Raw genomic sequence first — 11,380 nt, 5'->3', positions numbered from 1 at the left:
AAGAATATTTTTTTTATTTTAATTCTGTACTGTGTATTTTCAATTTAATTGGTAATAAAGTATTTTATTATTATTATAAATATTATTGTTATTAATGAGTAAATTACTATCAGGTCCACTAGACGTAAACAGCCATGTCACGTGGTAACTGTTACTTTTCACAGCGCTGGTCAGCGCGGACCAATCATGCTCGTTTGTGATTTCTGGACTAGGATTTTTAAAAATCATTTTCATTCAGATTCAGAGTCGTATTTAAATTTCGTTGTCGGATACAAATCGTTAGAGATTATATATATTAAAAATATTATTCTTTTCGATGCATAATTGTCTTCAAAAAAGCAAACAGCCTCCATATATTTAAATGCGGCTCAATGGAGAATTCGACTTTCTGAGCCCTAAAGCGCCGCCTCATGGAAGACTAGTGAAAAGCTACGATGTGACGTCCAATCACATGGAACTTTTTTTTTGTGTTGTGATGTGAAAAATGTTTTTTGGGGGAGAGAATGAGGATCAAGGGGAGAGAAGTGTTTTTAGAGATATATTATCAATGTGGAGAACATATAATATTGTTAATTAATATATAGGATTATAGGACAAAGAACAGATATGGCAGATACATTCAGTCTTCAAAGGGTTTTGGAAGCATTCAGATCAAGTATGAGTGAGAATAAGGAGGTTTACATTAAATATTATATAGCAGGATGGCAAGAACTGGTCTCGTGAGTACATGTTTTATTACTGTTTTACATCATGGTCTTGGGATATTTAAAGAAGTGATGCCACAACTCGTGAAATATTTTATTTTATATTTAATTATTGTTTATAATTAATGGAAATCTTAGACATGCAAATTTATAATGTAATTTAAAAGCATTTAATGCTCAGCTGTAAAAAAAAAAAAAAAATAATCTTTATCTTGTAATTACAAATACCTGTAAAATTCATTGGTAAAAAAAAATGCAGGAAAGCCATTTGAATATAAAGACTATGAGCAATTTTAAAAAATTGTAATAATCAAAATCCCTCTCTTTTTTCTATCAGCTTCATGAATAGTTTAGGGAACGTGTTTTCCTTCATCTCCAAGGATGTGGTCAACAAAATCCAGATCCTAGAGAACTTCCTTTCAGGAGAAAGCGGGTCCTATTATGTCACCATCCAGTCCATGGTGAAGTATGAGCTGGAGAATGAGCTGGTGGACCTCACCAAAAGAGGCAGCCACCCAGAATCCGGCTGCCGCACTCTTCTGAGGCTCCATCGGGCTCTGCGCTGGCTGGAGCTGTTCCTGGAGAGACTGCGAACCAGCACCGAGGACGGCAAGACCTCCGTCATGTGTTCTGACGCCTATAACGAGTCTCTGTCTCAGCACCACCCCTGGCTCATCCGGAAAGCCGTCGGCGTGGCGTTCTGTGCCCTTCCGGGGCGTGACACGTTCTTTGATGTGATGAATGCGGGGGATCACACGCAGGTGGTTGCTCTGTTGGGAGAGTCTCTGCCTCTCATCGCTGAAGTCTACCAGATCACAGAAGACTTGTATGCCAAGAACCACCTCCTGGAGTTGCCGTAGAGAGGGACTGATATGTATTTTACTCTTACACTAATTAATACATAGTCCTTGTGGCACATACTCACTTATTTACTACAAACATCAACTTATTTGTCTGCCTTTTTATAAACCAAAGGGGCATGCAATATGCAGATTTAATGCTCATTTTAAGCAGGGTTCTGCAAATTTAAGCTATCAAACTACACATGCTGGGTGTACTTCAATATATTTGAGCTTAGGGAACAATATAAAGCCATTTAAAGGCAAAGGATGTGTATGATACATATTTAAATTAGAATTTAAATGTGAAGTACTGTATATTTGAATATATAGCTCTTTTTTTTCCCTCTGTGAGTTTTAATTATTTTAATGGAAATACGTTTACTTGAATTCATGTCGAACGTACGTCATACATCTGCAGCATGCTGAAACTACAAAAGGGGAATTTTGTAGTGAATGTATAAATATTATGTAATGCAATAATTAAATATAATGTTCTGAGGAATGTGTTTTCGTTATGGTTATTCTCATATTGTATCTAAAATGAAAGAACACTGAACAATCATTTTCAAGCTTTGCCTTAGGATGACATTTACTTCTTTCAGTATTTACAATTTAATTTACAGATTGACAAACAGCATACCTTTTAGCAAGCAATACAACTCTATTTAGTTATATTCAGTGTATATGTTTTGGTTATTATTTATTTACTACATGCTTCTTCCAAAGTGACTTTTTTGGCCTTAAATTGCTTTAAGGTGTTTAGGAAATGTAAATATCTCATATTAGTAAATGTCCCACATGAATTCATGAGTAACGATATAAAATAACATTTAATCATTAAATAACATTAAATTATATTGTATTATATTGTGCCACAAACAAGAAAAATACCCCCTTATGGAAATTAATCATGGTTTTAATAATAATAATAATAATAAAAATCATGGTTACTATAACTAAATCATGGTAACCACAAATTTACCGTGTTTACTACACTTTTACTGTAATAAAACCATGGTTAATTTTCGTAAGGGCGACGGCATGGAAATTGTTTATTTCTGTATTTTTGTAAGCACTGTTTAGTAGTTTGACCCACATTTCATAGTCATTAACGTTTTTAACATTTCATAATGATATGTAAATATATATAAAATCGCAGACTATAAACGTTTACATGACGCCTTCCGCTTCGGAAGCGTTGCCATGGAGACGCCAGTGCGTCGGCAGAACTATCGACCGTAGTGAAAATGCTTACTTTATCTCTTCAAAGACTGAAAGAAGCAAAATAACTTCAAAGGTACGATACATTTTACATGTTTCTGCATTACGATAATTTATTGAATATTTTATCAACTTTAACCTATAAATAGAACCGTACATTTGAAGTTATTTGTAATGCATAAGCTTATTTATTTGGAAAGTTGAGACTGACTGATGCGTGCAAGTGTAATCTATCTATCTATCTATCTATCTATCTATCTATCTATCTATCTATCTATCTATCTATCTATCTATCTGTCTGTCTATCTATCTATCTGTCTGTCTGTCTGTCTGTCTGTCTGTCTGAATAGAGTTCAATGTCTTCTTCAGGAAGGATGCATGTGAGCAGGCCCAAGTCATCTAAGGGGCGCTGCAGACCCATGATGGCTTCCACTTCCAATGTGGATCCCCCTTCCCAGTCCTCATCACTTTCACCCCAACCTCCAGCCACCAAGGCAAACGACAGGTCAAACCAGTGCCTTCAATCCCAAGCCATTCTGAGACCCTGCAGTCAACCTTGTACAGAGATACTGTCTGAAATCTTCGACAGACCCCCCGATGAGCCCGTCTTACTCAACAAATACAAGGTTCTCCCTTCCATAGAGAAGAAAACAGGTACTGACCGGACATCCGGTCAAGGTGACAACAGCCGTAGGATATGTCAACAACACACTTCACGTGTCCACACAAAGGTCAGACCGGATGTGACGTTAGGAAGTGAGACGGGTCGAACTCCTCCAGAGGAACCAGGCCTGCTTCTCGCCATCAGAACTCCATGCGGTCAGAGGTTCAAGTGCCATTTCCGGCCGGGAGACCAGCTCCAGGTGGTGCTATCGGCTGCAGAGGCTGAATTCGGGGAGAGGTTTGACAATTGTGTGATTGAGACTATGGATGTGCCACGAAGGACTTTTACAAACCTTACAATGAGCTTGGCTCAGTGTGGCGTCCTGAACAAATCGGTTTTATGCATTTCCCAAGATGACAGCAACATGGATTTAACTTGAAACAATTACATATATTCTGATAAAAAAAAAAAAAAAAAAAAAAAAAATTGCTGAAAATTGATTCAGCCTCTGGCCATCCAAGATGTTCTTCATCAGAACAGATTTGGGGAAATTTAGCATTACATCACTTGCTCACCAATGGATCCTCTGCAGTGAATGGGTGCCGTCAGAATGAGAGTCCAAACAACTGATAAAAACATCACAGTAATTCTGTAATCAACACATTGCTTCTGGACAAAACATCAGTCCATAATCCATAATAACACGTCCTCCAGTGTTCTCGCCTGTAAATGGTGCTTGATCAGTGCTTATTTCTTTCCTGATTCATACGAGACTTTTTTACTGAAGAAAGAAAGAGGACTCATATTTTTGCTGGAAGCAACAGTTTTAAGTTATATATATCTTAATGATGGATTTGTTTCTTACAAACACTGTTTCTCCACTTGACACAATGTTAATTGATGGGCTGGTGTGGTGTGAATTACTTTTGAATTATTATTTGTTTTTATCAGCTGTTTGGACTCTCATTCTGACGGCACCCATTCAGTGTAGAGGATCCATTCGTGAGAAAGTGATGTAATGCTAAATTTCTCTGAATCTATTCTGATGAAGAAACAAATTTATTTACATCTTGGATGGCCTAAGGTTAGTCAGTTTTCAGCAAATTTTCATTTTTGAGTCAACAGCTATTGTAAGGTAAAACTAATCTTGATTGACAAAACAAATTAAGATCACAAAAACAAAAGAAATCTGTCAAGAACCAGTTTGGGTCATAAACAATGGAAAGAATTAGACATTACAGACAACTAGATAAAATATATATTACAGATAAAAAAGGTTTTACATTTTGCTTAAATAAAGTGACCATTAAGTGTGTTTAGGACCTTCAAGACGTTTTTGCTTTGACATCATTATAATGTTTGTTTATATATATATATATATATATATATATATATATTTTATATATATATATATATATATATATATATATATATATATATATATATATAATGTATATATTTATATTTATATATTTTTTTATATATTTTTATTTATATTTTTGTTTTTATATATTTATATATATTTAATGTAGTCCCCCCCCCCTTTTTTGTCTTCTGATTCCAGACTGCATGTTAGATGCATGTTAAAATGTCTACAATCTATAATAAAGGTGCTGTCTTTTGCACAGTGGATGTAGGGAGTTATAGTAAAAAAAAAAAGCACCATGAAAAAAAGTATAAATCCATCCTAAGAGTTGTTGCATTTAATTCTTGCAAATACATAAAAATGATTGATATCACCACAGAAATGAGCCAACTGGTAGTTTTATTATTATAAGAATATATAGGAAACAACTATAAAACCCTAAATGCAGCAAATTTACAAAAAAAGAAACTGAAATGCTGCAGCTAAATGTAATCGCAAATGGGTTTCAGTCAAACAAGGCGCATTAATTTAAGCAGCAAAAATGTAAACAAACTAAAATAATTTTGCATTTCGCAAACAACAGTAGAGCAGCTATCCCTAACAATATAGCTACAACACAACAATATCACTCTTCAGTAGCTCTTTATACTTTGTAAAAGTACTGCATTTCCTGCAACGGAAAAGAACATCCGAGCAAATAATTCACAGTTCAACTAAAATTTAAACTACTATTTGGTCTTTCTGAACAGAACCAAAAATTCTTCTTCAAAAAGCTTAAATGCTTTTTGTAGTTCAAGTACAAAGGCATTGGTACATATCAAAACAATACTCTATTGTGATTTTCACAATGATTCTCATTATAAAATGTCTTTTATTCTAAAGTGCTCTTGTCTTGAGGAATGTTAGTGTTTTGAGTTGGTCTTAAGAGACTGTGTCATTTGTGCGCCTTTTTATAATTTTGTACAAATCTGTAGGCAAGTAAACCATATTTATCAGAGATTCTCTTCCTAACTGACTTTTATCTTCTCAGATACTTTGATGGAATACTGAAGTCTGTTATGATTCTATTCACACGCAAGACCAAAAAGTAGTCCACTTACTTCACAGCACAGCCCTATGCAAGATATGCTTCATTAGTCAAATAGATAACAGAGAAAATGCCTATGTAAAACTCTCTCCTGTAAACAAGATTAAATGTAGGAATTAGTACTGCAATTCACTTCAAAATCAAAGCACACTCACGCAAACTGATTCAAAAAGTCCTCTAACAGCTATAAGCATGGAATCAAAACTATTTGGCATTAAGCTTGAGTTAAAGCATATTCTCCTAAATATGAGTCGATAATTTATGTAAACATCTGTCTTTGTAATGCAGATTATTCAAGCATCAAATCTGACGAGGTAACAGCAGAACTGATTTTTAGGAAAATAATGTAGAGGGCATTTCGCTCTTCATCACTTCAGTTGGCGATTTTTTCAATTTCATCGAGATCATCTGTGTCCAGCCTCCCAATTTTCTTATCTGTTGGATAAAACAAATTACTTAATTAATACATTTAAATAAAATAAAAACATTTTAAAAAAAAAAAAAAAAAAAAAAAAAAAAAGGTAATTCCATAATTATTCAATTTTTTTGTAATTTACATACATTAATATTCCTTTAAATAATTATTAAAAATATTCTACAAAAAAAAAAAAGGTAATTCCATAATTCATATATATATACACACACACTACATATATATATATGTATACATACACTACATACAGATACATACATATACACACACATACATATATACATACACATATATATGTATGTATATATATATATATATATATATATATATATATATATATGTTGGTTTAGTATTGAAAGGGTTGTAAAAGCATTCATTTGTAGTTAATATTGCTAAAAACTAAAATGATGTTTCTTTAGAAACACATGGCTTACATAAAACCTTTTATGTATATATAATTAGAAAGCAAACAAATAACTTTGTTTAAGAAAGGGACATCATACCTTTCAGAAAATATAATTTGCATCTTAATTTTGCAATGAAAACATACTTAACAGTAATATATCTTGCCCATAATTTTCTAAAAATCACAATCTACAGTATGGTGATGTAGACCCATATGTACAGGGAGCGAAAGAGCCATTATTTTTCAAAGTATTCAATAATAATTAATATAATAATACTAAAATGAAAATTTATAGTATTTTTTTATATAGACATAATTTAATATTATTAAGTTTTTCTTTTGGGATTACTATCACATACTACAGGTTAACTATTGAGATAAACTAATGTATGTCTTGAGAATCTCCATGCTGCGCTGACTGTCCACCATGTTGACAGCAAGTCCTCTCTTACCAAAACGTCCAGTTCTGCCGATCCGGTGGAGGTACGTTTCATTGTCTGGATTGCCATCTTTGTCCAGAGGAAGGTCAAAGTTGATCACCACTGACACTTGTTCAACATCAATACCTGTGGATGGACAGCCTGATTATTGAAGATTGCAGAATTTACACACAGATGAGAAAGGACCGAATACTTCAATTCTCTCAAGGCTGTAGAAATACAGCTTTGCATCTTATTAGACGTAATGGTGTACTTGCCTCTTGCACAGACATTAGTAGTGATGAGAACTTTCTCCTTGCCATCTCTGAAACGTTCAATAACTGCAGCTCTCTGCTCGACTACCATTTCCCCACTGAGCAGCGCCACCTGGTGGCCTTCCTTAGACAGCTGGCCGGCGAGCCAGTTGGCTGTTTTGCGAGTCTGAGAAAAGATGACAATATGGGATGATTAAATGAAGGAAACACAAACTTACAAATATCAACCAGAGGCAAACAGACTCACATGACAGAAGATCATAGCTTGTGCGATAGTGATAGCTCCGTAGATGTTACAGAGTGCGTTGAACTTGTCCTCTTTGCTGTTGCAGAGCACGTAGTACTGCTTGATAGTGTCCAGGGTCTCCTCTTCTCGCTTAAGCTTGATGATGTTGGGATCTGGCACGACCCTCTCGGCAAATTTCCACACAGAGTCCTCAAAGGTGGCAGAGAAGAGTAACATCTGACAGCCTTTGGGCAGCATTCTGTCAGTGATGGGAAATAGAAACCATTTATACTTGATCTCATGCCAAACCAAGTTGCATTTTAAATGTAAAGTTACTTTTTCTATTTAAAAATACATTTTAAAATAAATGTCAATGCACAAAAAAAGCCACAAACGTCATTCTGAAGGACAATGTGTCTGTATTTTTGTGAAAATTTGCAAAACGATCAGCAGAAAATAAGGATATATCAATTAATGTAATCTATGTGTTCAAATTAAATTCCATTTAATAAAAATATCCAGTTGTTTACAAAAGAATTTTTTTTTTTACACCTTGAAAACACAGAAGCCTACACAATCAATTAAATTTAAAAACAATTTTAAAAGTTTTTGTTGTTTTATATATTATGTATATAAAATCTTTATAAAAAATATAAAATCTTTTAATCATGACTTTTCTTAAAAAAAAAAAAGATTTTATTTATTTATTTATTAAAGAAAACTGCCCCACTACTTAAGTGAAAAATGAATTATTTTTTAAACAATTATTTCTTACATTAAAAAAAATAAAAAAAAATAATATATCCACAAGTGAGTTCAACAAAATAAAATTGGTGTTTTCAAATCTCAGTATGTATGAAATGTATTTTTAATGTTTTTAATAATAATAATAAATTATGTATAAGATCCAGATACAAAAAAAATGTCATTATACAGTAGATCAAAATCATAATAGATCATATAATCAGCAGGCTGTCTTTGTGTATTTGCTTGCATGTTCTTCAAACACTGGGCTAAGTTCACCTCTGAATGCGGATGCTCTGGTCCTGGTGTCCCTGTGTGGCGATCATCACATCGGCCTCGTCCAGAACAAACACTTTGATCTTTTTGGGGTCGATGAGCTTAATGCACCAGTCCAGAACCGTCCCAGGTGTGCCGATGACGATCTGCTCCTTGATCTTAACGCCACGCTCCACTGGCAGAGGGCACAGCAGCCATTACGCATTTAAATCTGCTTTACACATCACAAGATTCTGAAGCTTCATTTAACTACTTACTTTTATGTCCTCGAACAGCATATGCCAGTTTGACTTCTGGATAAAACTTGCCCATCTGCTCAATGACTTTCCCCGTCTGCAGAGCCAGCTCATATGTGGGAGAAATGCACAAACACTGCAGGACAGACACAGATTGGACACCAAAGTATTAACAACATTTACATTATAGTCCACACTGAAATGAAAACTCACCCTTGTGACTTTAATAATTAATTTAGAAAGACATGAGGCTGAGTAAATGGCAGAAAAAGTGTTTTGTTTTGTTTTTTAAACAAAAATTATGAACTATCCATGGAAGCCATAGAATAAATTAAATTAACTGCAACTAATTCAGCCTTTCGTGAAGTTCAGAATAGCGAATAATTTTTTACATTTTGGAATTGTGAACTGTTTTTTCTCACAATTCCATTTTTTTTACAATTCCGTCATTACATGAAATAACAAAGGTAACTGTGACTCTTTATCTTACAATTTGAACTTTTTTCCTCACAATTCTGAAAAATAGATTCTGAGATATGAACTCTATTCTGAGAAAAAAGTCAGAATTGTGAAAAAACTAACAGATATTAAATTACCAGATATGGCTGTACTTTCCCCAGTTGATTAATCACACATTAAGGCAGTTTTTTACTGCTTCAATTCTGAAATGTTATGTTTAAAGATGCTGTATGTAGGATTGACACCGAGTGGTTGAACTAGGTATTGCAGTCCAAATTCAAAATATCGAGAAGGTTTTTTTTTTTTTTTTTACACCCGGCCCCTCCTCCTCAGACTTGATGCACACAGGTTGCCAGATTGACGACACAAACAGGAACGAGCGCACATGACGATGAATTTAATTAAATACGTTGTGTTTTCTACGGCGTTCTGAAATACATTTGGGTAAGCTGGCAGTGGGTGGGTTTCACAAATAAAACAAAGATCGACATTCCGGCCCGGAACCACATTTTCAAAGGAGAATAACTGACTGTAGCACTGTTTTTCAGATAAACAAGTATGTTAATTTAGCATGTTTCTTAAATATCTGAAAACATATTATGGTATTTTTATGCTTTAGTAGAGTCAAAATCTTACATACAGCACCTTTATCTGCAAATGTTTCATAATGTAATGAACCTAAAATCTGAAAATTGACCAGTTTTTGAAAAAACAAAGGCTTTACCTGCAGCGTCTTGCCTGAAGTCAGAATGAAAGGGGAACATTAGAGTCAATCTCAGTTTTCAGACTCACCTGAGGCCATTTTAAGCTTGGGTCCACATGACTGAGCATGGCCAGCACGAAGGCAGCTGTTTTACCAGTGCCAGACTGAGACTGAGCGATCAGATTCTGAGGTCTGGGAGTGAAGGAAACACATAGAGTCAGGGAAACATATGAGTCTATTAAAGCTAAATTCACACCCAGATATTTCACATAAACTTCTTGATAGTCCAATTTTGTTGATCAAATATTCAATCTGTGTGTTTTTAGTCCAATCAATAAATAAAGCAATAATAATAATTCTAGTTGCATATATCAATGGTTTTGAGCCTATATAGGGCTATAGTGAAATTCACTTTTTGCTCCTAACCCTCAAGCATATATCATTTGTTTTGAGCCTATATAGGGCTATAAATTTTTTGATTTTAGGTTTGGATAGCATCATGGGAAGGGCATTCTCTTGGATCTTAGAAGGTCTGTTGAAGCCCATTTCATAGACGCCTTTGAGCAACTGTGGTTTCCTGAGTTATACAAATTACAACGAATAAAATTGACATATGCAAGCTGTCTGAGAGGTGTCAAAGCTTCCATATATAGTGCACGGTCGTTTTCATATGTATTTCTCCCAAATATTGAACAGATCAGTAATTGTTCTGAATGTTAGGAATGTAAAATACTGTTCAAAAGTTTGGGGTCGACACAAAATACAAATAAAACTGCAAATTATTATTACAATTTAAAATAAATGTTTTCTATTTGAATACATTTTAAAATGTAATTTATTCTTGCGATGCAAAGATGGATTTTCAGCATCATTACTCCAGTCTTCAGTGTCACATGATCCTTCAGAAATCATTTTAATATTTTGCTGTGATCTAATAATTTGTTACACAACAATCATTTATTATTATTATCAATGTTGAAAATTTAAGTGCTGCTTAATATTTTTCGTGTAAAATTGCCCTCAGACCTCTGAATGGTTGTGTAAATTCACAGATATCACTGTTTTAAAGCACTCACAGTCTCAGCTCTTCGAAGGTCTTGACTGAATAAAGTGGTGAGTTTGGGTCCCTCTGAAGAACCTCCACTTGGTTCGTGTTGTTGACCACATTGCTTCTGATCAGCTTGTTTAGGAGAGACTGTGTGGCTCTGTCCTCTAAATAGTAGATTAGGAAAGAAACAGGCTTCTATGATGGTCTTTTACAGTTAATCCATAAAGCTTGGGTGTCATTTGAACAAGTAACTTAAGCTGTAACCACACACTTTTTAAACTACTTAAGTACTTACGTTCTTAATAATTAGAATAAATCTCTAAAATATTTA

At 34.2% G+C, this 11,380-nt stretch overlaps 3 protein-coding genes across 4 annotated transcripts; 2 read left to right on the top strand and 1 right to left on the bottom strand.

Moving 5' to 3' along the window:
* The first annotated feature begins 551 nt into the window (after nt 1-551).
* LOC109053198 (ceramide-1-phosphate transfer protein) lies at nt 552-2,044 on the top strand. Its single transcript, XM_019070624.2, has 2 exons — nt 552-719; nt 1,042-2,044. Exons 1-2 carry the CDS (start codon nt 607-609, stop codon nt 1,562-1,564), a joined length of 636 nt encoding a protein of 211 aa, XP_018926169.1. The 5' UTR covers nt 552-606; the 3' UTR covers nt 1,565-2,044.
* Nucleotides 2,045-2,744: 700 nt separating this feature from the next.
* Nucleotides 2,745-3,843, top strand: LOC122141964 (UBX domain-containing protein 10-like). 2 transcript variants are annotated; one of them, XM_042750922.1, is made up of 2 exons: nt 2,745-2,843; nt 3,137-3,843. In XM_042750922.1, the coding sequence occupies exon 2, from the start codon at nt 3,142-3,144 to the stop codon at nt 3,808-3,810; it is 669 nt and encodes a 222-aa protein (XP_042606856.1). In that variant the 5' UTR covers nt 2,745-2,843; nt 3,137-3,141; the 3' UTR covers nt 3,811-3,843. The 2 variants fall into 2 exon arrangements, with proteins under 2 accessions (XP_042606856.1, XP_042606855.1); XM_042750921.1 differs by having other exon boundaries at nt 3,118-3,843.
* A 1,276-nt stretch (nt 3,844-5,119) lies between these two features.
* Nucleotides 5,120-11,337, bottom strand: LOC109053249 (ATP-dependent RNA helicase DDX19A-like). The gene is made up of 10 exons (XM_042750787.1): nt 11,078-11,337; nt 10,486-10,578; nt 10,091-10,193; nt 8,861-8,975; nt 8,607-8,778; nt 7,605-7,842; nt 7,361-7,523; nt 7,055-7,229; nt 6,941-6,957; nt 5,120-6,259 (listed from the first exon to the last, which is right to left on the bottom strand). Exons 2-10 carry the CDS (start codon nt 10,545-10,547, stop codon nt 6,198-6,200), a joined length of 1,107 nt encoding a protein of 368 aa, XP_042606721.1. The 5' UTR covers nt 10,548-10,578; nt 11,078-11,337; the 3' UTR covers nt 5,120-6,197.
* Between the last annotated feature and the right edge of the window lie 43 nt (nt 11,338-11,380).

This window comes from Cyprinus carpio, chromosome B23, assembly GCF_018340385.1.
Source record: "Cyprinus carpio isolate SPL01 chromosome B23, ASM1834038v1, whole genome shotgun sequence".
Lineage (NCBI taxonomy): Eukaryota > Metazoa > Chordata > Actinopteri > Cypriniformes > Cyprinidae > Cyprinus > Cyprinus carpio.
Note: the sequence above shows the minus strand (reverse complement) of the source record. Positions and strands in the feature narration are given on the sequence as shown.